Source organism: Dipodomys spectabilis, unplaced genomic scaffold, assembly GCF_019054845.1.
Source record: "Dipodomys spectabilis isolate Male_0828 unplaced genomic scaffold, ASM1905484v1 ptg000053l, whole genome shotgun sequence".
Lineage (NCBI taxonomy): Eukaryota > Metazoa > Chordata > Mammalia > Rodentia > Heteromyidae > Dipodomys > Dipodomys spectabilis.
Genome location: NW_024870730.1, coordinates 11,847,627 through 11,875,210, shown reverse-complemented (window position 1 = coordinate 11,875,210; position 27,584 = coordinate 11,847,627). Strand labels below are relative to the sequence as shown.

The 27,584-nt window shown below is 34.9% G+C and overlaps 1 protein-coding gene across 2 annotated transcripts in view; it reads right to left on the bottom strand.

The window, feature by feature from the left end:
• Nucleotides 1-27,584, bottom strand: part of Map3k7 (mitogen-activated protein kinase kinase kinase 7) — a 67,287-nt gene that overhangs the window by 12,924 nt on the left and 26,779 nt on the right. The window contains exons 7-13 of one of the 2 annotated variants that reach the window (XM_042679525.1): nt 25,432-25,560; nt 22,445-22,575; nt 20,719-20,800; nt 18,237-18,367; nt 17,628-17,757; nt 15,062-15,142; nt 6,600-6,664 (exon numbers count right to left, since the gene is read on the bottom strand). In XM_042679525.1, coding sequence (XP_042535459.1) covers nt 6,600-6,664; nt 15,062-15,142; nt 17,628-17,757; nt 18,237-18,367; nt 20,719-20,800; nt 22,445-22,575; nt 25,432-25,560 — 749 coding nt within the window. The remainder of the gene's footprint in view (nt 1-6,599; nt 6,665-15,061; nt 15,143-17,627; nt 17,758-18,236; nt 18,368-20,718; nt 20,801-22,444; nt 22,576-25,431; nt 25,561-27,584) is intronic. The other variant, XM_042679526.1, reaches the window with a different exon arrangement.

The window sequence follows — 27,584 nt, the reverse complement described above, 5'->3', positions numbered from 1 at the left end:
AGGGACAGTGCCCAGGCCCACAGCCCCATGACCGACAACACACACACACACACACACACACACACACACACACACACACACACACAAGCTTCACACACACACACACACACACACACACACACACACTCTCTCTCTCTCTCTCTAAATAAGCTTCATGTTTAGAGTGATTCTCATCCCCAATTGCAAGTATTTCAAAATCTGAAAAGTGTGAAACTGTAAACAACTGGTCCCATAAATACCAGATAAGGAGTACTTAATTTTTATCCTTAGTACAAGTTAAATTCTTCAAAGCAATAGGAAAGCCAGAATAAAGTGAAATAATATTTATTAAGTGCTAACAGAAAACTTGTGGTAATCTCAAATTGATTGGCAAACAAAAATGTGAAGAATGTAATCATCATACACACACACACACACACTCTCTCTCTCTCTCTCTTCTCTTTCTCTCAGGTGAGCAAAAACTAAGCTTACCATCTACAGATACCCTAAGTTTCTAAGCATGTAATTTAACAAAAAAGTTTTTCCTTGAGTGAAGGTCCAAGATACAATTAGGAATATTGATGCAAAGGCCTAAGTGTACATGCTGAAAATACTAAGAGACTGAAACAGTGATTTATAGAATTGCCAAACATAGTAAAAACAAAATATAAATAACAATGCTACTAGCAAGAACACTGACTTCCATTTCCTAGTTTTATTTAAGTAATGATATTACTAGTTGGCCATGGATGTTAAAAATTTCTAAAGTATTTAGTAAAAAGAGTAAACTAAAACTTTCAAATGTAAGTAATTTCTACTGTTGTATCAGACATCTCCAAAATTTAAGTTTCCTTCATACTAACCTTACAAAGGTAATTTGTGTGTTATGGTCATCATCCTCTCTCCTAATTCTGTAAAGTCCAGCTCAGCCTCCCTTCAATGTTACGTGGTTGTTCTTGCTGTTCTCATTCTTTGTGCATGGCCAGACCTTGTGTTTGAGGAAGAATGCCTAACATGATACTGAATGCACTGTTTGCTCATTGGCTGTCACCATTCACTTCGGAAATTTTCACCCAGCAACACACAGCAGATAGATGTCACCCACTTAAGACTATCTCTCCTTACAATTCTTTATGCCATTGTTTCCTTCTCAGCTTTAAATCCTGATTCTACATACATTCATTCATGGGCCATATGGTTATGTATGAAACTTGGACCCATATAAAATTTCCATTTTCTGGCTCCATTTTTATCAGCAATTTCACATCTCAATCACAGACCTTTTATAAAGCATATGAGTGGTTAAAATGTACCACAGGATTTTCCTTTTTCTTTTGGTTATATATATAGTCTGTTTCTATACAATCATAAACTTGGACATAAAATGCTTTGCACAAGTTTCCAGTTCCTCAACAGTTCTATTTCTTATGGGCAAAGATATTAATAAACACAAAAGAAATACTTAAAAATAAACTATAACTTTATTTTTGAATAGCTAAACAAACTACTCTGTAGATACATTTCTGTTACTGCTTTCAAGCAATTATAAAAACTACCTTATTCTTCTAGTAGCTATTTCTAAATCTCACTGGCCAGATCCTGAGGGCTATGAACTGTTAGAACTCATGTAGGTTGTTCTCTTCTTCAAGGCAGTTACAATCACTTTATTCTATTCCATATAAACTGTCAAGTTCACAAGATATAAACTGAACTTGACTTGCCACAGGACTGGATTTGAAAGTTGTTAAGAGAATACAGAAATGCCACACAGCAGAGAGCCTAGCAAAGAAACACCAAGCCAAATTTAAACTACAGGGGCAAATGACCATCAGCAGACATGAACTAGAACTGGCTTTTGACCAGAATTTTCTCTCTAAATTTATAAGAAGGAATTAGGAGTTATTTTACAGACAAAAATAAAACTGAGGCTTTTTATGTCTCACCTGCAAGACTGGAGAAATGTTTTCATTAAGTAAAGAACTTCTGCCCAGTGCTACTATTTAAAGCTATCTAATACCCTCAGAACTCTCAGTTGCTAAAATTATATAAGCAAAAATCAGAGATTAAATGCTGACTTACAGTGGCATTTCCATAATACAAACAGTTTAAAAAAATGGATTCACATGGGCACTTTCTCCATAATGGAAGCCACTCACAGGTACTTCAATTAAATCGATTCAAGATGATGTTCTTAAAAGAATTCTTACTACTCTAATGATGTGAAGTTTGTTTAATTCTGGATCAATTAAAATTCTTTACAAGAAAATTGTAAAATTTTATTATTATTTAAACTATCAGTAGAAAGGTTATTATGAACCAGGAATTTTTCAAAACTATCATGCTATATATTTCTGGTTGAGAGTTTTAGTAGAAAATTTATTCATACTAAAATGCAGACTGACAATGAACAAAGTAGGATAATAAACTGTATCCTTTAAATAAGTAATAGTAATGTATAGTAATATGTGAAAAAGGTAGTGAAAATAAATACTTTTCATGTTTCTTGATACCAATTCTCTCATGATATGAAGAATAAAATGCCAGTGTACTTTTTTGTCCCAAGTGCTATTTTTGTTTTATTTCTGGCTAGTAATAATACCATCATGAGAACAAGGAAGCTGTACTAAGGGTTACTGGAGGCATACCTCTCCGAAGGCAGGGAGATATGGATTAGCATTTACTGTGTATCTGGTATTTCCATGTGTAGGGAGAAATAAGGAGTGGGTAAAAAAATCTCTATTTGCAGATAGGGATGTTGAAGCTTGTGAGAATTAAGGAGCTTGCCCAAAGTCATGTATTTGGCCAGTAAAAGTAGGTTTTCAGGGCTGGGAAGGTGGCAGTGGTAGAGTGCTTGGCTTGCATGCATGAGGCCCTGGGTTTGAGTCTTCAGCACCACATAAGCAGAAAAAGCCAGAAGTGACGCTATGGCTCAAGTGGTAGAGCACTACCCTTGAACTGAAGAGCTGAGGGACAGCGCACAGGCCCAGAGTTCAGGCCACATACATGACCGACCAAAAAAAAAAAAAAAAGAGTAAGTTTTCAAGTCCACATAGAAATGCAATGTGTCTAAACATCTAGATAATTGTAACTATCATCATGAAAACAGAGTTTTTCAGTGATAGTAGCTGCTTCTGGAGGAATCTTGAAAACAGATATTTATTGGATACAATACTAAACAAAACATGCATGAAGGCACACTTGGACTATATTTTAGATGTATAAAAAGTAAATATGTACAGTCATCTGTACAAACTTTGTATCATATCACTATTTATTAAGGGTTAGCCTTATATAAAGATATGGTGTAGTTAAATACCATATCTTTAAAAACTCCTTTATGATACAGAATTCCACAAACCAAAATACTAAACATTTACAAGGATTACTTTGAACACATATTATACCCAGTTTTCTATGCAACAGTTGATAGTATATACAGTTTCTGAACTATGGAATCAAATTTAGATTTAAAAACTGGTTATAACCCACATTACTGGAAGTATAAGACAGAGACTTAGTTAAAGTTCTCTAATCCTCAGTTTCTCACCTACAATTAAGAAATACAAAGTACTTGTACAGGGTTGATATTTAGACAATTAAGACTTACAGATCTGCTTGTAAGAAGTTTTGCATAACAAATGGCAAATGTTATTATGGTAGTTCTCTATTTGATAAGAGAATAGAACTCCTAACTCTTATCTGCCCCAAAGCTCCCGGGGGACTGGGCTTTATTGGTACTGCCAATACTACCCAACAGTCTCCCTGGAATATATCTGTAATAGAAAGAGTTGAGTTTAATGTTTGTTGCAGTGAAGGAGAGCACTCTTGACAGAGTCAGAAATAACCTATTAGAGAATTTAGACGTGGGTGAGTGATCTTGATCTTTGGAAGGATCTATAGGAGAGTAGTTCCCTTTAGACTGGCTGCTGTCAACGGTAGGGACAATTCCATACAGAAATCAGACCAGAGTGAGGATGGAGCCAAACTGTGAAGGAGTAGCATATTGGGAAGACAACAGGACAGCATATTATGGGTGACATCACCTTGTTTTTGTTTAGATATTATAAAATTGACTTGTTCTGCCTCATTTTGCCATGGTCTCAGCATAATTTTCTTTAATATTGGTGTTCTGGGTGATTATATCTCATAAAACAATAATAAAGTCCAATACTGAGGCCCCAGTGTCAAATCAGTTCTTAGATGTCTAGGGCTGTTTTGTTTTTCTTTCTTTCTTTTCTCAAAGGCTAGATGAGTGTGTTCAAAAAACTCTGATTAATTATAACTGTGTTTAATAGTGAGTTGTAAGGTATGAAGGTATAATCTTCTACATACAGATTTACATTGCTAATTAAGAAGTTTACATTGTTTGCTATTCTGCTCAAAAAAAATACAAATACAGCAACCAATCAAGTTAATTTTAGTCTACAGAAGGAAGTCCAAGTGATTTTATTAAGAGTATGTTGCAAGCCAAGAACCCAAACAAAAACTCCAGTCAATCCATGCAACCATAATGTTAAGTTTTATCAGTAAGGTCCTCCCATTTTTTCTGATAACTGTACTGGATGGGCCAGATTTTCTTCAGGTTCTTTACTAATTGCCAGGGCCAGGAAAAAAAAAAGAAACAAAAGAACTTGAGCATCTGCCTAACTACTGCTTTAACAACTTTCAGAAAGAACCGTACCAACAAGTTTTAGAAATTTATACTGTAAATACTTTTCCTTTTCAAATAATACATATTGCCTTCATAGTACTTAAAGAGATCTAAATTACTAGTCACTTATCAGAGATTTCAATAGGATTACTGTCTGCCACTCTCATCCTAAATGGACATTGGACATTAACTACTTAATACTTTAGTAATGTTAAAATACATTGATTTTGAACACCAGTTGTACAATAATTGTATAATTGATTATATCAACTATTTTTAGAACAGGTGTTAGTGCTATGACAAACTTTCTTTTTCCAAATCTTTTTGAATAGTCTATGACAATTCATGCAAATGACTGTTCTCCAACCAAAGCCTGCCTCTCGTGTTTAACTAGATGTTGTTAAATTAAACAATTAATAATCATAATTCCAAGTTATACAGGACTTATGAAGAAATGAGTAAGGCCTAGTACAGGGATATCAAATGCTGAATTACAGCAATGCCTTTACTTAGAGTCCTGAGAAGAGCACTCACAGTAGCAGCCACTCCTGCTGTGTCGTAGAGCAAGCTTCTCATTCCAAGTCAAAGGGAAGATACTTGGCTAGAGGTTCTCATAACTGGAATGTCAACAGCAATAGTAAAGACAGCTTAAAAGGCTGAGCTCATGAAGCCTCTACAGAATCAAAGCAGATGTCAAACTGTCTGCTACTAAATGGACTGACAAAAAGCTTTCAAGTATTTGTGGGGGAGAAAAAGGGAAAAACAGCAGCTGAAAGTTCTGAGGCTTCACAAAGACAGGTATGCTGAAAACACTGAATAAAGACATAAGAGAAAATATAAGAGAGAATACAAGCCTTATACTTAAGATAAGGATTTCAAGCCACTAATATGACAAAAAACTATTAACAAAATGTATCTGTATCTCTTTGTTTTCAGGATAGATGTGTACATGTATGTAGGCATTATGGGGCATATATGAAATGTTTTGTTCTGTAGTTGATGGGTATAAAAGACTTTCAAATTTTTTTAGTAACTATAAACAATCTCCAAATTTTAAGGTATTTTATAAAAATGAAAATAAGAAAACAACTTTCTAGTATTTAAAGTATTATACATATTATCACAAATACAATCATTGTTTATATTAAGGCATGCTAAAATTTCCCATAAAATATGGACCATGCTGTGATTTTTACTACTTCAGATGCATTCTGTATTCTTAAAATTACTGTACAACTGAAAATAAAATAATAAAAAACTAATTAATTCTTCATTTTAGAGAACAAGATTAAAAAATGGTATGTCAAGTGCAGTAAGCTGAATAACAGGAAAAAATGACTGAGCTACTTGTATATAACTGGTAGTTAGAACTGAACTACAGTCAACAATGGCTGAAGTTAGCTCTGTCTGGGCTACCTCAAAGTGACAGTGGACGCTTAGAAGGACACTGAGACAAACACACAAGACTTATACTTAAGATCATCCCTTGGCTTAGCAAATATTTTCTTGAGGATATTTCACAAAACACAAATCCAGTGGATATGCTAGATAAAAAGATGTAAGAGTTCTCCAGGTGTTGCTAAAGCCTTGGGGTGACCCCAGAGGAGGGCATCTTACTGTGGAAACATTTATTCCCCTCATCAGGAAAAGGATGTAACACTAAGGAACAATGCTCATGACAAATTATTAAACTACAACACTAAATACTTTAAGACATGTGAAAATCATGTATAATGAGCACTACTGAATAATTTACTTTCCCATGCATTTTCAAGCAAATTACCCTAACTTTTGTAAAATTAATTATAGTAGCTACACTTCCTTTTTCATTACGTATGTGAGTGCCAATGAGGTTCTCTACCATATTTTTAGGTTAACTAATAAACTAATTTCACAAAATATCTTACAGTTAATTCTTAATTTCTATCATTAGTCTTCATAGGCAAAGAAATTGAATGTGACGTCTTACCTGACCAGTTTCTGTTCCAGTAACAGTCAAGTCTTGGATAGATCTCCGTCTTGGTTGTCCGTTGCCTTTTAAAAAATAAAAAGTAAAACACTGAAACCTATTCAAATAAGTATTAAGGGTGTAATTGCTACAACAGAAAGTTGTAATTTGGTGCTCCTTGGATCTCTAAAAGTTGCTTGTGGGGGAAAAGAAGAATGAGTTTATTGTAAAAAAAATTTTTTTTAATGTGAGAGAAATAGGGAGGGATGAGGGTGACAGAGAGACACGGAGGGAGGGAAAGGGGGGGAAGAGAGAGAGAGAGAGAGAGAGAGAGAAAGTGCTTCAATGCTTTAACTCAAAAGTTGCTGGCATATATATGTCCTAATACAATAACACTCCTAGCACACGAACAGCTATGGAGCTGTCTTCTACCATCTTCTGTCATGTGTTTAAATAGATGAATGCTTGGGGGCTGAGGTGATGATGGCATCTATTTCAGGGGCCTTACGTTACAGTTTTTACAGCAAGTTAGCCAGCAGGTTGCAGGACAACTGATTTTAGTGGGCAGTAGCATCTTCTTATAGGGCCAAAAAGGATGCTTAGGTTTAATTTTATTACATGGAGTCACAATTAATCCTATTACTTTTTGTCAGAAAGGAATATTCAACATGTGTGTATAAAAGCTCAATTTCCTCTCAGAGATGAATGACTTTCTTTCCATTCTCAAATATACAGCTTGTGGAAATGAGCTATTATGTATACCATGTTTTGGAACTTCTATATTAATCATAGTTTAAAGAACTTAATTTAATAAAAAAGAATCCTACACATTTAAGTCTTCAACAAAGTAGAATGAATTAAAGAAGAGCTTCACTCACCACCTTTATTTGGGAATAGGGCTGTTTACACAGTATCTTCTAAGATGAGAGATCAGCTGTTTAAAAGGAAACACCAAAATACCTAGTAACAGCTGACACAATACTCAGAATTCTTTTGACTTTGAAAGCTAGATTATGTAATTTCTTAATTAGTGAGAAGTTCCCAGAACATACTCTCTCATAGTTGTGGTCCCATGAGCAAATCATGATAAAGTATAGTGTATGACCCTGGTATATTTTTTTTTTTAAATCTTATTTTAAAAAACAGTATAACTTAGCATCTTGAGCCATGTGACTTAGTTGTTTTGCACAAAACTAAATGGGCCTTAAATGGAGTAAGAATTTTTAATGCAATAATGTGTGTAGTGAATATAAAAAGTAAAATTCATAGCTACTTTTGAAAGTATAAGTCATCATTACTTTCTTCCATTTTAGACTATGCTTTAAAATTCTTTGTAGAATCTGCATTCAAATAAACTCCAAATTTTATTTCATTCCAAAAAATCCCAACTGTTCATTACAAATTAAAACAACAAACTGTGCATATACTGAATCAGATACACTAAGATATCTTTATGAATACTTTTAATGATTCTTGTTTCCCAAGGACAAAAAGGATACCTCCTACTATGACTAATAAGCAATTTTAGGCACATTTCATTTAACACACTCATTCTAAAATTAGCTTAGATGAGACAGTCTTATAAAAGTGTCTGGAATTCTCTTTTCAAATCAGTAGCATTTGTGAATCTGAGAAACCACCCAGCACAAGTGTCTATAAGCCATTACATCACCATCACAGTAACAAAAATGAATTCAAGACTAAAGAGGGGAGGGAAGGGGAAGAGAAGAGGAGAGTAAAACTTTCAAGGAAGCAGGGTAAAGAAGAGCTGACAGTTAACAAATGTCATAAAATGAGAAATCTGCCAGCTATAGCATGAGTCAGAGCAAGCAATATTAGGCAATGTGTTTTAATTAGCATATCCATGGCAGAAACCATCTGGCAAATGATTCAGACAAAGCAAAGAAGGATTGCAATCAACAAATACTTGTTGCTCCAATACTAAGTTTAAAAGTCAAACAATTCTGAAATATGAATGTAAATCAATCTCCTATTATTGTGAATGAAAATTGCTGGGTATGTTCTTAAAAGTTGATTCTGAATTTTCTGCAACTGCATAATAATTCAGAAATGCACTCCATTTATTATTTTTATGAATCTCTGATAATGTGCAAACCTTTACTACACATGGTAGTGTAAAAAAAAAAAGGGCGGGGGAGAGAAAACTGAGGGCAGTATGATATAAACAGATGCCTGATCATGGAATCTGACACCTGAAAATGTCCTGTATTTTATTTGATAACAGATTCTGGAACTTTCATGGCTTTATAATAGACAAAAATGTGACATGACTTTTAAGGAAGAGGAACTGAAGTATACTTCATATGGCCTGTCTGTGCTACACATCTTCCCTCATCCTCCTAAAAAGAAAGGAGTAAAGTAATGTCATTCAGATAGAACTCATCTCTTCTGAGAAACTGCTCTTTTAAGTACAAATAATTTTTTTTTCTTTTCTTTCTATTTTTTGTCAGTTGTGGGGCTTGAACTCTGGGCTTGGGTGCCATCCCTGAGCTCTTTAGCTCAAGGTGAGTGCTCCACTGTTTGAGCCAAAGCACCATTTCCTACAACTGATTTCTTGATCAAGGATTTGAAAGCCATCATAGAATATATGCAAAAATTGTTGGCTTATATCTCAGACAGCTCACTCATTTAAGAAAACTGATTTACATATTTTCTTTTTTTTGGGGGGGGGGGGGGTCCAGTCGTGGGGCCTGAACTCTGGGCCTGGGCGCTGTCCCTCAGCTCTTCAGCTCAAGGCTAGCACTCTACCACTTGAGCCACAGCGCCACTTCTGGCTTTTTTCTTTTTGCTTATGTGGTGTTGAGGAATCAAACCCAGGGCCTCAGGCATGCAAGGCAAGCACTCTAGCACTGAGCCACCTTCCCAGCCCCTGATCTACATATTTTCTGACATTAACACTTTATTTTTTAAGTACCTAAAAACTCTCCTCATTTAAAAATTAAGTTTTCCTAGAAACTTATCTTACCCACGTTGATGGAAATTTAGAGATTCATGTTGGGACTAGTAAAAATATGATTAAAAACTTTGTACGATGTTATACATTGCAGTATTAAATTACTGCATGATAAACTGGAGATATAATTTTAAAATGTTCTTTCCTGCCACAAATTTTATATTCAACTATTAATTTTGATAAAAATCTACTACTTTTCCTTAGAAGGCAACCTTCAAGTGAGTTTTAAAAATTCTATCAAAGCAGTGCAACAATTACTACCTGGTGAGCGCACCTTGTAATAAACCAGTGTTACTAGTTTAGAGCCTGATTTTTCAAATTACAAAAAACATTAATAATCTTGGTAGCCTACAATATGGTGAAGAGACTGCAAAAATCCACCTTTTAAAAGTTAGCATCCAATTTAATAAAACATACAAAAAATTCTATGAGGTGTGAAACAGGTATAGCCTATCTTTATATGGTGCCTCTCTGGCTCCCAGTATCATCCCTAATCCAATGTTTATAACTTCTAATGACATTATCTGTAGGGAAACAATTCTTCCTATTCCATTTTCTCTAGTCTCTTCTGATGCTTCACTACTTAAAGGGAAATATTTAATAATTCACATACTTCTGGTGAAAGAAATGGATACTTCTGATCTTTGAGACAAGGTCTCACTAAGTATGTTTGAATTGACTAAGGTATAGTTCAGGCTAGCCTCCAACTCTTGATCATCCTGCCTCAGCCTCCTGAGTACTAAGATTAGAGGTATGATCCATCATGTCTACATAGCTGTTTTACTAGTTCTTGGACCACACAAAATGTGAGGTTATATTCTCATCCTAGGAAGAGAAAGGAAAATAATGCTATGGTGTCTCTGAAAGGCATCTCTGTCTTCAGCTGTCTGATGTACCACAAAGCCCTCCTCATTCCATCAATACCTGAGATATCTGTAACTTCTGAAAAAGGAAAGTAACATATAAGCATCAGAAACCTAGCTATCCATCTATTTTTTTTTGTTAAACATGAACATGTCTTGGCTTTCTTATTCTATTAATCCATTTTACGGCTTCAACATGCTCTTGATAAAACAATAAAAGCCAAATGTTTCAAACGACATTAAAAGTGAATACTGGATTTTTTTTTCAGTTAAAAGATCTAAGTATAGCTAAAATCATAAGGGCACTTAAGCATAAGATCTGGGTTGGAATCCCAGCACTGAATAAAAAGAAAAAAAACCCTCAGGTTTCTTTTCAGCTTTGAGAATGTTACTATGAACAATAAATATTAAATTCAGTCTTCCAGGCAAAACAATTTATATACTGCAATAAGACTTCCTCATGATCATCCATATATTCAATTTTCATTATCATATCCTTACAAACATTAAGAAAATCCTCCAATGTCTGTCACTTTTTTTTTTTTTAAGTGCCTGTCTTGTGGCTTGAACTCAGGGTCTGGGGTGGTGTCCCTGAGCTTTTGTACTCAAAACTACTGCTCTACCATTTGAGCCACAGTTCCTTTAATGGCTTTTTGTGGTTAGTTGGAGATAATGGCCTCTTGGGCTGGGATCAAACCATGTTCTTTAGACGTCAGCCTCCCAAGTATCTAGGAATACAGATGTGAGCCACTGGTGCCTGGCTTCTATCACTCTTAAATGTTATGCCATATTATTTTAGGCTTATGACTAAAAAGGCACAATTAAGTAACTGTTCAAAGTTTTCAAGTTGTAGCACTTTAAGGCAATGTGTATTAATAAAATTAATCAGAGAATATTCAAGTGTTTTAAATGCAATCAAGTATTATCATTTAATCTGAACTAAGAAATAAATTTAGAATTATTAAAATTACAATATTGCAGCTTGGAAATTCATTTTGTTTTATAATAGCAATCAAGCTAGTATAAACTGTGTTGAACTAATTTTATATTAGAATGGGAGGAAGTATAGAAGCTTAGTGTTTCAGTGAGACCTTTTACAAGTTGTGTGTATGCATGGGGAATAGTATTTTTTTCCCAGTGAATCTTTTTTTTTTTCCCCTCAGTCCTGGGGTTTGAAGGCCACTATCATTGAGCTTCTTTCCTCCAGGCTAGCACTACTACTGAGCCACAGCGCCACTTACAGCCTTTTCTGTTTATGTGGTACTGAGGAATTGAATCCGGGACTAGGCAAGCACTCTACCACTAAGCCACATTCCCAGACCTCCCAGTGAAGCTGACATGCATTATAATCATAGCTGGTTACTGGGGTGCACCAACTATTTGCAAAGATTGGGGCACAAGTGCTGTTCTTTGGTAATTGATAAAATTCACTTTCTTAGTTTCTTATTTATGTTTCAATCTAGAAAAGGTCATTTCTTATTTTGATTATGTATATATCAGACATCTTATTCATCTTTGACAATGGAATTTTTAAAAAGAAAAGTAAAATTTAGATATTGTATCCAATGATACAGTTTCTCAGTCACAATTCTTATCTCATTTTGTAGAAAAAAGAAAGTGATATTAAAAGAAACAAAACATGAGAGAAAAGAAAGTCCAAACAAAACTAAGATCTGTATTTCATTGTCCTCTTAAAAGGGGAAAAAAAAAAGACAAACATTTGTTTAATAATTTGTCACCCATTCTCTTTTCTTCAAACAAAAGTGTAATAAAAATATACTGGCTGAAAGACTATGTGTTTAAAAGTCAAGTTTTAATGGAAAACACTTAAGAAAACACATTTTCTTGCTTCAAAATCTATTCCAATTAGTGAATTTACTATGTTCCAACAGGAGAATTGTAGTGAGAATGGTCTAAATCCCAGGCAAAAAACTTTCATATTTACATTGGCTTTGCTTAGGTAGCAACTGCTAGCACCTGGCAAAACTTTCTACAAATGAAATTAGTTAAATGCCATATATATTTATCGACAATTTGCACTTAACTGTGCATCATCAGATGTAAGTACTTTGCTTGTAAAATAGCTATAATTTTATCTGATAACCTAATTACATAGTTAGAGTGAAGGTCAATTAAGGCTATGGAAACTACTTGTCTTACAAAAAGCCTCCCACCAGCTCTACTCAGCTTCAGTATTGTTAACCTTTTGGACCAGTAAATTTTTTGATGTGAGGGCTGACTGTACTTAGCAGGATGTCAAGTAGCATCCCTGCCTCTGCTTACTTCAACACCATGAGATTCTGCCAGTTTTAAGCAAGCATTTCTTCCCTTCCCTCCACCCCATTTTTTTCTTACAGTTTTGGCCATAATGTCATACATAAATTTTTGTTTTTACTGCTTACCTATAAGACATACATTAATACTGTGCTATGGGTCTAATGTTTCTTAACTAATTCTCTCAAACATTTGAAGTAGTATAGCTTAGCAGTTTGTAAGTTCAAGTACTGCCATTTTTTTAGTCTGAGTATCATTCACTCTGATGTATACTTTTCATTATGGAAGAAAAAGGACTACAAATACTTTGTCTACTTGTAAAGCAGCCCTTCTCAATAAATAAAAATTGTATGTGAGAAATGGGCTAACACTACTGTTTGAACAGCAATATTGACAATGTTACAAAACAAGACCACTTTGATAGAGGAAAATACAAAATAACTTTGTATGAAAAAATTGGCTCATAAAATTGTAGTTTGTACCCTAGTCCCTCACTACGAAAGATGCTCAATAGTGTTTTGCTCATTTACTTCATAAACACTGACTTATTAAATGAAGATAGGAAGTGCCTGGACTGCTACATCATTTGGTACAAGACATATGCTTCTTATAAATGCTTCTCATGAGTTGCAGAAACCTGTCTGTCTGTTTAGATAATTGTGTATGGCCCTCAAACACTGCTATAAATATTCAAGTGGCCCTGGCAGAACAAAGATTCTCTATTCCCTACAGAGTACATTGAATATGTGAAACACAGAACTAGAACTATTGATATACGACCAATAATGATTAATAGACAGCTTCTGTCTATTAGGAGAAAAATAATCATAAGATGTTCACCACAGTATAAACACTGTGCTAAAGTACCATAATCACACACAAAGTACAGAATACTGAAGAATGCATTGAAGTCTCAGATATGAATGTGGTGGAAAATACAATTTCTTCTTAAAATTTTAAGGACAGAGGAGGAGGAAAACCTAAAGCAGAAAGGTAAGTGATAAAATTAACATATTGATCAAAAATGGTCAATATGCTATAACATATGAAATCAGAAAAATAGAACAAAATTATTGATTATTAAAAATAGGGTCAAATATTAAAGGCCGAACCCCTCTGTAGAGAGAAACTCCAGGTCAAATGGCCAGTAGTCAGCCTAAGCCTTTTCCATCCTTGCTAAAAGTAAAAGAACACCTCTCCCTCACTCAAGTTGACCAAGCTGGCAGCTTTTCAGTTTACCACATACTTTGCTAAAGGCCACTGAAAACCTTGAGGCTTATTATCGGCTGTACTGAATTGCTGTATTAGTCAGGAGCTTATAATAAAAATACTTTCTGTAAAACAGATTACCTCCATCCAAGGTTATGTTTTGACTTCTACAACCCAAGAATATGTTTTGACTTTTTGTAACCAAGTATCAATAGTATCAATAGCATTGATAGTATCGGTCATGCTGACCAAGTCAAGATTATGTTTTGCCTATGCTCTTGCTTCTGTAACCTTGCTTGCTTGCTTTGGCAAACATTACCTACGTGAAACCCCTTCTTATAAAAATCCCCCCTGAAAAGCAAACGGGGCAGTTTTCTGAAGCTCTGCACCTGGAGACAGTCGCTACATGGCTAATAAAAGGCTTCCAGCCATATTGACTTGAGTGCTTGGTGACTCCTTTTGCCAATCATGGGTTTGAGTCCCACCGGCCCCAGGAAGTTGGGATACTTCAAGGCTATCGCAGCATTAACTAAAAATAGTGACTTTTAATCTATGAAATGATTACCATAGAGATATTGAAGCTGTTTAACAATTGAGACAATAAAATACCACATGAAAATTAGGTATAAAAATGTAATTTGTGAGATCTCTGATGACAGATGAAAATCATGCTCAATTATTTGTTTTGTATGTGTTTTTAAATTTTTGACAAGATATCTTACAAAACAGAAAATCCCATTTTGTTTTACTTTGTTTCTGAGGTTAAGACAAAATTGCATTTAGCAACCTCCATTTGCTAAGTGGGACAGAAAGAAGTGGGACAGAAAGACTAGAGGAAGCACATAAAGGAGTCACTGAGGGAAGAAAGGGAGACAAAGAGCATAGAAAATTTTGAATGGTCATTTCCTCTTCCTACTGGGTGCAAAAAAGGTACATATTATGTTCAGGCTCATGTATCCAAAGAGGAAGTTCCTAATAGAGATGTGAGGTCATCTTTCAAGTTCATGTCAGTTTAAATATTTCCAATCTGTCTACCTAGTTACTGTATGCAAGGTACTGATTTTCATGTCCTATCAAAATTGGAGCAAGAAGCATTTTAAGAGTACCAGGGATCATTATTCCGGTCCCACAGCTATTAGACCAGCTTAGGTGGTCTATGATACCTGATATGACGATCTCAGGGACATCCAGAATGTTGCCAAATGAAGCGGTTTTACGGTGGCCCCGTTTAGGCTTGGAATAGGCTGCAAAAACACATACATACAGTATACATGCAAACAACCACAAATAGTAACATGAAAAACAAGTAACTACAAAAACAGAATAGTTGACAAATAGTTAATAACATTTCATGCAGAATGGCATGCAGAACTATGTAACTTTTTATTCATGCTTAAGAAAGGCATGATTAAAGAGCAAACAACTAACAATACAAGAAGTATCACATGATGATTTTAATTAGCAGGTGAAAAAAAAAAAAGACAAAGCCTTAGGGTAATGAGAAAGCTAAATTCCCAATGTGTTCTTAGAAATAATCTACCTAAGTGAATCCAATGATATGTAATGAGGGCAGGAGAGGAAAAGTGGAAGGGAAGAGGAGTTATTAAGAAATAAGTTACTACATTTTTTTAAATTACACAAACAGAGGAATAGACTTTAAAATTAGGTATTTCTTGGAGAGTGCTATAAAGTAAAATTCAGTGATTAAGCAAGTTATTGAATCAAAATATAAATGTAAAAGTATGTACAATAAAATTTACCCTACATATAGGAAGAGAAAACAAGGTCATTTTAATGTGTGGTTATTCTCAAACCTAGCCAAATATTATTCTATAAAGAATAATTATAAATTGACTAAAGAAAACAATGTTAGCAAAGATATAAAACTGCTATAATACTACCATCTGTCTTAAGAGTACCAGTATTTGAAGAGTCCATCTTGATTGACATTTATAGTGAAAATCCCTCGAAATGTGAAGGTCTCTATGAAAAGAGCTCATTAACTCCACTTCACAGAAATACCTGTGACTCATGAAGATCAGAGGGCTTAGCAATGGCTGGTGGCCTCTGCTCAACTTGATTGGTTTTATATATCTACCTATAGCAGAAACTGCTAATTCTTTAGCAGATCTACCTGTGGCAGATTGCTATGTCTGCCAATCTGTGTTTTTTTTTTAGCCACAGAATTTTGGTTTTATTTAAGACAGCATTTTCCCCACAAAAATGCTTTCTTCTTTTGAAGCTCTGTGTAGTCATCTAACCATGTTACTCTGGCCACTGCCATGAATGAGGAAGTTGTCAGGAAAAGCTCCTTCAAAGAGCCCCACTGTCGGTTCATTCTTTCCCTATTTCCTCCTCTCTGCTGCCTGGAATTTGGCAATAATGACTCAGACCAAACTGCTGCTTTTGAGCCACAAGGTACCATAAAGAAAGAACACAATAGGGATTATGACACGAAGAAAAAGAAGATCAGTTGTTTGATGACCATGGAGTGTACCTCCCATCTCCTTTATGTGTAAAAAATAAAAGCCTGTGTTATAGACAGTTATTTTGAATTATCTGTTCTACATGGATTTTAGTGGTAATTGATAAAATCAGTGATTAAGATTAGTTAAAGACAAGTATAGCATGACGTCCACCTGGACTACTTAAAGAACTCCACATACAATTAGCATATTCTACCCAGGAAAAACAATGGAGAAAACGAGACCTAAAAAAGAAATCCTCATTAAAAAAATTATATATATATATATATATATATATACACACATACACATGTACACACAAATATACACATAATTATATTCATAAAAATATATAGGTAAAAGTCTAGAGGCAAATACATAAAAGCATTTAAGTGTTTATCTCAGAGTAGGGTATTATGGGAAGATTTTTTGTTTGTTTCTTTATACAGTTCCACATTCCCCAGAACAAAAATGTTTACTTTTATAGTCAGCTTCCCTCCACCCTGGGGAGAATCAGAAAAAAATGAAACTCAATAAAGCCAAACAACCCAAATTAAATGAGGATGACTAAAATGAAACCTGACTAGAAAAGGTTGTTGGGTCACTTAGTTAATAAAATGCACTGTAATTGTTTTTGTGCTGATCTATGACAAACGATTTTGTGCTTAATCTATGATGAACAATTTTAAGAACTGACGAAATGGAATATAAATGCTAATCTTTTCAAGAACCAATAAAAACATCACTGTCTTTTATTTCACCATTAAATGAATTAACCACAAACAGCTTAGCTATCTGGAAAGAAGGAGGGACAGACACAACTGAATCTTATTTAGAGCTGAAGCATAGTTTTTGGCTAGCTTTTTTTTTTTTTTAATTATCCTAGTTCAGCACAAAAATCTAGTAGAGAATAATTCAAAATCCCTGCAAACATTCTGCTTTTAGCCACATTTCAATTTCTTACTTAGATTTTAAGTACAGGTATGAGCAGAAAGAATTACATTTGATAAAAAAGCTAAGAAGATATATTTTATAATCTAAACAACATTTGAAAATTATACTTTCCTTATTCAGAATTTGAGATAAATACATAAAATTATAATTAGAAGTTATTATTAGAAAGCATACTGTAAACCTACTTACAGATTTAAAATGTATAAGACAAAAAAAGATTAAGATCTTTACTAAAACAATCCCAACTATCCTGGCCCAAAGGATCATATACATTTTTTAAAACTTTTCTGGTTTAGCAGCTGCTATTTACCTGTGGTCGCAGCGATCCTGGCTTCAATTTCGGACATATCAGCGCTCATCCTTTTGCCCTCAGAAGCTGGGGGCAAGCTTTCTATACTGCTCCCACGGGAGGCTCCCAAGCTTAAACGTCCAGATTCACTCTGTCAAAATTAGAGGTCAATCTGAATTACAGGGTTCCTCTTGAAAAACCCAGGGAAAGGATCCTATCCCTGCCAACTTAGTTCCCTAGCTAAGGGGAAGAGAGGGAAAGCTCAGGTACTATATTATGAAAGGTAGTTAAATACCCCAATGATTAATGAAATGCCTCAACATGGACAGAATCAATTCTTAAAATATAACAAATCTGAACAGAATTAAATGACAGATTTAACTGGATAATGAAGTCACAATATATTCATTTTACATTTTTAGTTATTAAAGTCAGATATTGTGACCACAGGGAGAGTAGCAAATTTGGCAAAGGCATAACTATCAGAAGGAGAAACAACTCGTTTTGTGAAAAACAGCAGGAGAATCTCAGTTGCCTATCTTTAAACTCATCTGTCTGCTTCAGGAAGATGCAGGACTGTGACTACTAGTAAGGTACCAATACAATTTTACTTTTAATAACATTACAAACCTGTTGTTTTGCTTGATTTTTCAACAATTTTGATTCTAGGCGTTTAATAGTATCATTTGTGGCAGGAACTTGCTCCATATTAGTGTCACTTTTATTACTGGTATTTGTAGAAGTGATGTCCATGAATGAGCCTAGGAAATCAGAAATACGCATGACTAGAGATTGAGAATAATAAATGCCTTAACGATTAGCATGTAATTCAAGTTCTTTTCAAAGATGGCAAGACACGAATGGAAATAAAAGTGTTTTCACATAATGAAGACACTTAAAACAAACCTATTTAAAAATGAGACTCACAAATGGTACAAACAGGTATCAATTAGCTTTCTAAATAGTAAAAACATGGATTTTACCCCAAGCTATAGAACTGAAGGCAATTAAAAGATGAGGAAGACCAGAGAATCAATATCCTTGAAGGTAGTACCAGGAACTCAGTTGATAGCTGGATTTATCAGTGTGGAGTTAAGGTAGAGGATGAAGAAAAAGCTTAGCAACTGATGATATATAAAGGCATAGTAGAATGTATTACCAAAAAGTGGACATAGGTGAAAAAGCCAGTGACTGAGCCTTTTCTGACTCTGATATTTATTTTTAAGTTGAAAAGATGAGGAATCATCAGCAAAGAAAACTAAGAACTAACTTGGGGGGTGGAGGGAGTGGCTCAGTAGTAAGAGTGCTTGCCTAGAATAAACAAAATCTTGGATTTAAATCCTAGCCAGTGAAGAGAGACAGAGAGTGGGGTTAGGATGGGGGATGATACACAACCAAGAAGAAGAAAGAGGAAAAAGAAGAGAAAAAGGAGCAACTATACAACAAGAACCCAGAATAAATGACCTGAGATGTAAGATGAAACGCAGGCTAGGATGGTATCTAAGAAACCACTGAAGAAAATGTTATAGAGAGCAATGAGCTATATCAAATAAAATGAGAATTAAAAGTAATTATTAAAATATAGATATAGATAACTGGTAACCTTAAAAAGAACAATTCTGGACTAGGAGTAAAACAAAAGTCTGGGTACAACTGATGCAATAGAGAATGGCAAGATAGAAACTAGTTAATGCAAATACAGACTGTATCTGCTCTGGGAATGATCACAGTAGAAAGGCTAAAATTAAGATGTAAAGAGACTGCTTGGAAAAGCAGATGGGTTTTAATGTACAAGCAGTAAATTTGCCTTCGGTAAAAGGATGGAGGTAGTTTAGCCATGATAACAAGAGAAAAGAACAGATGGATACAGATGCAGGTCAATAGATGGAAACAGAAGGGAGATTATGGATATCTTATGATTACTCCTTTTTTCTCAATAGCAAATAAGGTCACCTAAAAGAGAAAAGTGGAGGGGGATTTGAAATTTCAAGAGAGGTTAATGTATAAAATTAAGTAAGCTAAGAGGAGATGGAGTACAGTACAACTGTACAGCAACACTAAATAAGCATAGACTATAGCCAACATGTGTTGTCTCAAATGCATTCAGCTGTATGGGAACAGTCCAATTAGTAAAATTAGTGCTGATAATTTAATAAGGCTTGTGATTTAGCCAGGCAAAAGTCTGAGAAAGAGTCTAGGCAGTTGTGTACTGCTCCCAAGCGAGTACAATAGGTGGCCAGATGAAGAAAAAAGAATCTAAGAGGGCTGAGAGTCAGTGAAAAGGTAGAAGGACCCATTGGATGAAGGTTGCAATATGGAAACAAAGAGGATTTGATGGTAAGGGAATAAGCAAATGACAGAATTCTGGAGATGTTCACATTAGAATTCAGAGCAATCCAAAGGTATTCAGTGAAATCTAAGAATAACTGGTCAAACAGTAAAGCAGCTTAAAACAATTACAACTATTTCTAAGGGAACAGGGAATACAGATTAGTAAAAATATTTAACAATAAAAATGAAATTGTATGCTTAGGATAAATATATGCATGCATGCATGTATGTTTGTGTGTCTATATATAGACCCATACCTTTAGACGTAATTAAATCATATAATGGCCTATATTTTGAGAAGTACATTTTTCCTAAGTTATTTTATCATGACTACAAACTACCAATTCTCATTACCACTTCATATTTTAGAAAACTGAAGAACTTCTATCTGTAACACAGCTTCATAAATGTCTTTTTAGAAGAAAACCAGGAAGCAGGGTGTTTGTAATCAAGAAATGTGTTCTAACATTTGCAACAATTTCTAATATTATTTGAACTAGTAGTGTCCATGTAAAAATTGTTTTTCAAATTAAGAATATGTACAGCAATACAATAGCCAATCTTTTCAGACTTAACTATGCAAGTTAATTTAAGACTAACCTGAAAGTCAGTTTCAAGCAATTTTTTAATCTAGGTAGCTTCATGAAGAATGATGCACCTGGAAACTCAAATTGCAGTCAATCATAGGAATTGAAAGAATTAAAATGTAAATAAGGACATCATTCGTTGCTTCTTGATTATAATTTCATGGGAATAGAGAACACCTCTAAAAACATTTTACCTGTACTGGTAGCAGAGTTGCTCTGTCCTTCATCAGAATACTGACAAGGATACTGTAATGGCTCATCTGCTCCTGGAAAGTACTGTATGTAAAAAAGCAAATCACAATTAAAATTCCCATTACATGGGTTTAATCCTATTAAAATTAAGTTTAAGAGTACATTTGACCTTATGCAGCAAACATGCTACTTGATTTTTTTCCTTAGAAATACACTAAACTTGGAGAGTATTAAATTTATGATTTTACAAAGATGATAATAACACACTCCCTTTTGAAAGCCAACTGTGGACAATGTCATGTACCTACCTAAGCATCTAATTTACATGGAGTCTAGACAGTCTTGAAGAAAACACCATATTCTCTAGAGGAACATATGAAATAGAATATATCATTCCTCATAATTGTAATAACCACTGATGTTCACCTAACAGTGACATAAACAAACTGTTGCAATGATTTATTAGTCTGGTAATTGAGATTGGTATAACACAATAATTACTATGATTAATAAGTTCAATATTGAGAAGATAAAATTATGGCTGTGCTTTTATGAGTTGGAAACAATATGAAATTATTTGATGGATAAAAAAATTACAGGGCTGGGAAGGTGGTTCAGTGGTAGAGCGCTTGCCTTGCATGCATGAGGCCCTGGGTTCGATTCCTCAGCACCACATAAGCAAAAAGAATAAAGCCGGAAGTGGTGCTGTGGCTCAAGTGGTAGAATGCTAGCCTTGAGCTGAAGAACTAAGGAACAGTACCCAGGCCCAGAGTTCAGGGCCCACGACTGGACCCCCCCCAAAAAAAATTACAACTTAGGAAAAAAGTATTACTCTCAAAACACATGTGAATATAATTAAAAGGTGAACAATTTATACAGCTCAGTTTTAGGTGAACTTTAATCAGTTCAAGCTACTTTGTCTAGGCTATTTTCAATTGTCTGAAACTAAACCTTTGATCATTTAGGAAATGCTTAGTCTGTATTTTAGAAGAGTGCAAGATTCTTCTGGCAAAGAAGTTCTAACTCATCAATACACAAACTTTTTAAAGCCAGTTATCACGTGATGGCTTCTGGTAGTGTTCCAAACACTAAAAGCCTTAACTACTTCAACTAATCCCCAAGTTTTGATTTTGTACAACAGAAAATTTTGACCACTATTTTAAAAGGGTTCTTTTGAAATTAAAATGTTCCATATGTTCTAGAAAAAAGTCTTAAGGTTTTTATTGGAGTATGAAAAACCTGAAAATACAAAAAACCCCAACTGTCAAAATTCACTGTAATTAATGTATTTGAGAACGCAACCCTTCTGATGCACTGAAAAATGAGGTGACTTTTGATGAAAATCAATCAGAAAATTAAAAATTTAGTTTAGCATTATTAGTCATAATATATGTCTTGTGAAGATTTTCAGTATCATCTAACCCAGTTATCAGAAAATAATTCAGTATCTTCTAATTCAGTTTCCCACATATTACAGATGAGTAATGGGTCCAGAAACAAACACATATGTCTACAATGAAGTACTATACAGAAAGTAGTAAGTCCAGAAACCTTTTCATTACAAACAAGTTCAATTATTTTTTTTCTAAAAAAATGTTTCTTCTGATTTAATACACTATGACTACGTTAACTTGGAAAATGCAGAGAGGCTTGGAAAGCAGAAAGTAGTAAAACTCAATTTATATTTAATCCCCCTAAACCAAAAGCCCCTCAAAAGAAGGATGATACCCGCATCAAGTGAGTCATTATTTTCACAATTTCCTCCATGGAAGGGCGCTGGGAAGGGTCTTTAGACCAACAACGAGTCATCAGGCTCTCAATGGGCTTAGGTAAATTTTTGATTAGAGGTGGTCGAGTACCTATAATTAAAAATTAGAGAAGGAAAAGCTAGCATTTACCCAAAGGATGTTACACTTTTTAAAAAAAATATGCATTTCCAAAGCAGTATTTATACAATATATCTTGTTATTTAAAATGTGTTGTAATATAAATACACATACATATAAAAACTGATCATGGAAAGTACTTTTTCTTTGCTCTTTAATCTATCCATGTATAGCTTCATAATGGGAAAGTCTTTTTATTATTTTTCTTTTTATAATTTTATTTTATTGTGAAGATGCTGTACAGACGGGTTACAGTTACATGAGTTAGGCAATGAATACATTTCTTGTCGAGCATTGTTACCTCCTCCCTTGTTGTTCTCCCACTATTCCTTCCCTGCCACCCTTTTCTTTTTGTGGTACTAGAGTTTGAACTCGGCCATGATAACTGCAGGTTTTTGTGATTTTGCTTGTGGCAAATCATCCTATCAATATTTGCCACATAGCTGGAGTTATAGGCATGCACCATGCTAGGTTGATAGAGAGTCTTGCTAACAACTTTTTGCTTGGACTAATCTTGAATCACAGTCATCCTATTTCTGCCTCCCAAGTAGCTAGGATTACATGCAAAAAATGGGATTACATGAAATGTACACTTTTCAAAAAGTTATAATATTTACAACACCTTATTATAATACTAAGATTGAGAACCATAATATTTGACTTGTTAAATTGCAAACATGTGTCTAAAAAACCATCTCCCATTATCAAAAAGTAGTCAGCTAATAAGGTATTGTAGCAACTTGCAACTAAGTCTTTTGTGGGAAACACCTTTTTGACTGTGGTAAATCAATCACTTCACTAGCTGAAAACTGCAACTTACAATTATTAAGCCTATAACATGATTGGTAATGTCTCCACTTAAAAGGCTTCAAATATAATGGGATTTATGCAATTTAATCAATGAAAAAGTTAGTGTTTTTACTCCTCACTTCATTGACATTTAGTATTTACTGACAAGTGGAGAGATGAGAAAGCAACATGTCTTCATCTAGGCTCTAGTGCTGTCTTCAGTGACACGACAGGCAAAAACATCACTGATGGAAAAGGAAGCTAGGAAAATGACCAAGAGGGTGCTAGAGGATGGTACTGTCTGGCCAGTCTATGAATGACCCAAATAGGCAGACCTCTGTCTTCATCACTTGTGGAATAGTGCAGCATATTGCATTCATCAGGATTGATTACCATGAAGTTAAAGAAAACAGATGGTTGCTAAAGTCAGCAAAATAATTCTTCTTTATAAAGAGTTTGCCAAAGCAAGCATGGGGTAACTTTATTAATGAAAAAAATGCATTTTAAGGGCTGGGAAGGTAGCTCAGTGGTACAGTGCTTGGCTTGCATGCATGAGGCCCTGGGTTCAATTCTTCAGCACCCCATAAGCAGAAAAAGCTGGAAGTGGCGCCGTGGCTCAAGTGGCAGAGCGCTAGCCTTGAGCTGAAAGAGCTGAGGGACAGTGCCCAGGCCCACAATTCAAGCACCATGACTGAACCCCTCCCCCCCCAAAAATGCATTTTAACATCACATGAATAATTACTAGCACTATAAAAGGATAACAGGGATTCAAGAACACAGCCCACAAGTCAATATGACTTAAAAATATGAGTACTTGAGTCTGAAAAACCTAGATTTGAGTCAGCTCTGCAATTACCAATCTTCTGACCCTAGACAGGTCATGTAATAAAGCTCAAGATCTGTTTCCTGATCTGTGAAACGAGGCAACAGTGCTTAATTCTAAATTTAAAAAATGGGTAGTGAAGCATTTTGTGTTCTTTAAGTAACAACTCTGATAATTTTTCTTTCTCTTCTTGATGGGGCACTTGCCTCCCCAGGAGAAAGAGACTACAGAAGAACTACAGAGCCAACTATTTTAAGGACACAAGAAATTTATTGTTTTAAAACTCTGGGCCTTGTGCTTGTTAGGCAGGTACTCTAACTGACCCACACCTTTAGGCTTTTCTTGCTTTAGTTTTTTTGGGGGTGGGGATAACTCTTGAGGTTTTGTCTGGAGGCAGCCTCAGACTTCAATCCTCCTGTTTCACGCACAGCCTCGGTACAGATGCACACAATTATGCCCAGCTTGTTGGCTGAGATGAGACTCACTAACTTTGTGCTTGGGCTGATCACTAAACATGATCCTCCTGTTTCCACCTCTAAAGTAACTGATATTTGTAAGTGTGTTCTATCACGTGACCCTTACTTATATATTTGTTTTTTCCAGAGTATAATCCAATCCTTCTCCATACTTAAGCGAAAGACAACAGGATGTCTTTTCCTTAATCAGAGCACAGCCAATAAATGCCCTCTTTCCCATGTGGAGACCAAGACTGTTTAGCACTGCCCTGCAGGACTCGGGAGCTCAGAACAGAGACTGGAAATAGAAAGGAGTCTTGTAACAAAAAATTATACATACATACATACATGCTGGGGAGCGTGGTGAAGAGGACATTGAATTAAGGGCTTTATGTTTGCTAGGCAGGAACTCTACCACCTGAGCCATGTGATAGCCTTTTGACCTTTAGGTTATTTTTCATATAGGGTCTCATTTTTGACTGGGCTGACCTGGGATTACCATCTTCTACTTATGTCTACCACATAGCTGAACACCATGCCTGACTTTTTTTATTGACATGAAGTTTTACTAACATTTTGATCTGGCTGACTTTGATCCAAATCCTTCTATTTTTCTGCCTCAGGAGTAGCTGAGATTATGGACATGAGCCACCAAGCCCAGTTAGAATTACATATTTCAATGTAACAGATAAATAAGTCTTCCTTGGGGAAGAGGACAAGAAGAATCTTCCAAATAGGAAACACAATTTTGCTTTTACACACCGTTATGAACAGCCCACATGATGCGGAAAGCTGGGCCACCAATCTCATCAAAGGGTTTCCGACGTGTTATTACTTCCCACAGGATGATACCCCAGCTGAAGACGTCACACTTTTCACTGTAATTGCTACCTAGAAAAAAAAAGCAGCAGAATCTTGAGACATTTTCCTATATGACTTACAGAAACAATTGCTTTGGTAAATTTTAAGAATGGCTATCTAAAACAAAAACAAGGTATGACCATAGGGTTAAGAAATTACTCCTTCTGAAGTACCTTAAATCTTTAAGAAATGCATTTTTAAAAATAAATTAAGTATTACAAGTATGTTACCCAGAGCCATTGGCTCTGGGTAATCTCTACTATTTAGTCTGAAGCCAGCCAGACTAGGCAGAAAAACCCTTGAGACTCCATTTCCAATTAACCAACAAAATGCCAGACTGGGGGCATGGCTCAAGTGGTAGAGTAGCAGATGTGAATGAAAAAGCTGAGCATGTGTGCCACAACACACACACACACACACACACACACACACACACACACACACACACACACACAACTTCAAAAAATCAGTTAAAAGTCAGCTATTTTCTACTTTTTCATAAAGAGCCACAGTTTTTCTTTCTATGGATGTAAACCCATATTTTCTATGGAGCAGAAATGTACACATTTCTTTCTGTAATTTTTTTGTTTGTAGTGATGGTGATCAAATCATATCAAAATTCAAAGCATATATACTTTACTACTGAGTTCAAATCCTATTCTATGTAATTTGCTCATCTTAAATAAAATCCTCCATTCTCTGACAGATCCCTATTCCAGTATCAAAGGAAAAGATGGTTCTGTTTTTGTTGCTTTTACTTCAATATTAAATTCTTAACATTTAAACTTAAAAGTAAATATGTAAGTAATGAAAATTTTGGATAAGAAATTTCAGCAGAGTAAAGAGATTATGCGGCAAAATTCACAGAATTACCACGTTGATGGATAAAGCAGCACAAAAAAATAGCCAAAAAATCCTCAAAATTAACTACACAAAACATCTTTCAAAGCCAACTTATCTAAGAATGAGTAATCATACACTGATAGCAATACACAACAATATAGCATTGCAACAGCATTATAATCTCATCTGAGCACAAGTGACTTCTTTCAGAAATGCAGAGATTTATATAGCCTAAGAGTCTGGTCTTCGTTGTGTCCAGACAAGAGTAATTTTCACTCTTCTGCATAAACAAATCTTTTTTGCTCTCCAGGAGAGCACTGTGACAATGTAGCTCACGAAAACGAAATTTTTTTTTTTTTTTTTGGGGGGGGAGGACGTGGTAGGGCTTGAACTCTGGGCCTGAGTGCTGTCCCTAAGCTCTTAGCTCAAGGCTAGTGCTCTACCACTTGAGCCAAAGCGCCACTTCTGCTTATGTGGTGCTGAGGAATCGAACCCAGGGCCTCATGCATGCAAGGCAAGCACTCTACCACTGAGCCACCTTCCCAGCCCACAAAAAGGAATCTTAGTAAATGATTTTCAAAAATTCCAAACATAATGTGTGTGTGTGTGTGTGTGTGTGTATATATATGTCTACATATATATATATATAATATGTGTGTGTATATATATGTATATATATATATATATATAAAATCTGTGTGTGAAACAGAAGGCATTACTTAAATTGTATTGATTTAACACTTACTTGTGTAGTCACTTAACTGAATTTTAGAGGAAAATAACTATTCAAGTGACTAACATTTTTTGCATCTGGGATGGTTAAAAACAACATAATTCACAAAAAATAAAAAAAGACGAAAATCATAACCACAGTCTGTTTTTTGTGGGTATTCAGAGTTCCTAAAATATAAATCAACTCACCTTCAGTTCAAATTCTCTTATTTAAAAGATAATTTGATGTTTCTGTAGAGAAACTTAGCAAATGAACTATGCTTTTAGAACTTGAGAAATGGAGGTATAAAACAAAGTAGAGTCTACTTTTTATTACTTCTAGTTCTTAGTTTGCTATTTATACCTGAATTATATTCTTTTTTACTTTAGGGCTCTTATTTTTTTTTTTTTAAGGTTAGAAACTGGTTGTCTCAGGGCTGCTCATTTTTAATTGGTAGAAAAAAATATAAAAGATAGAAAAACACAGCTGATTCTCATTT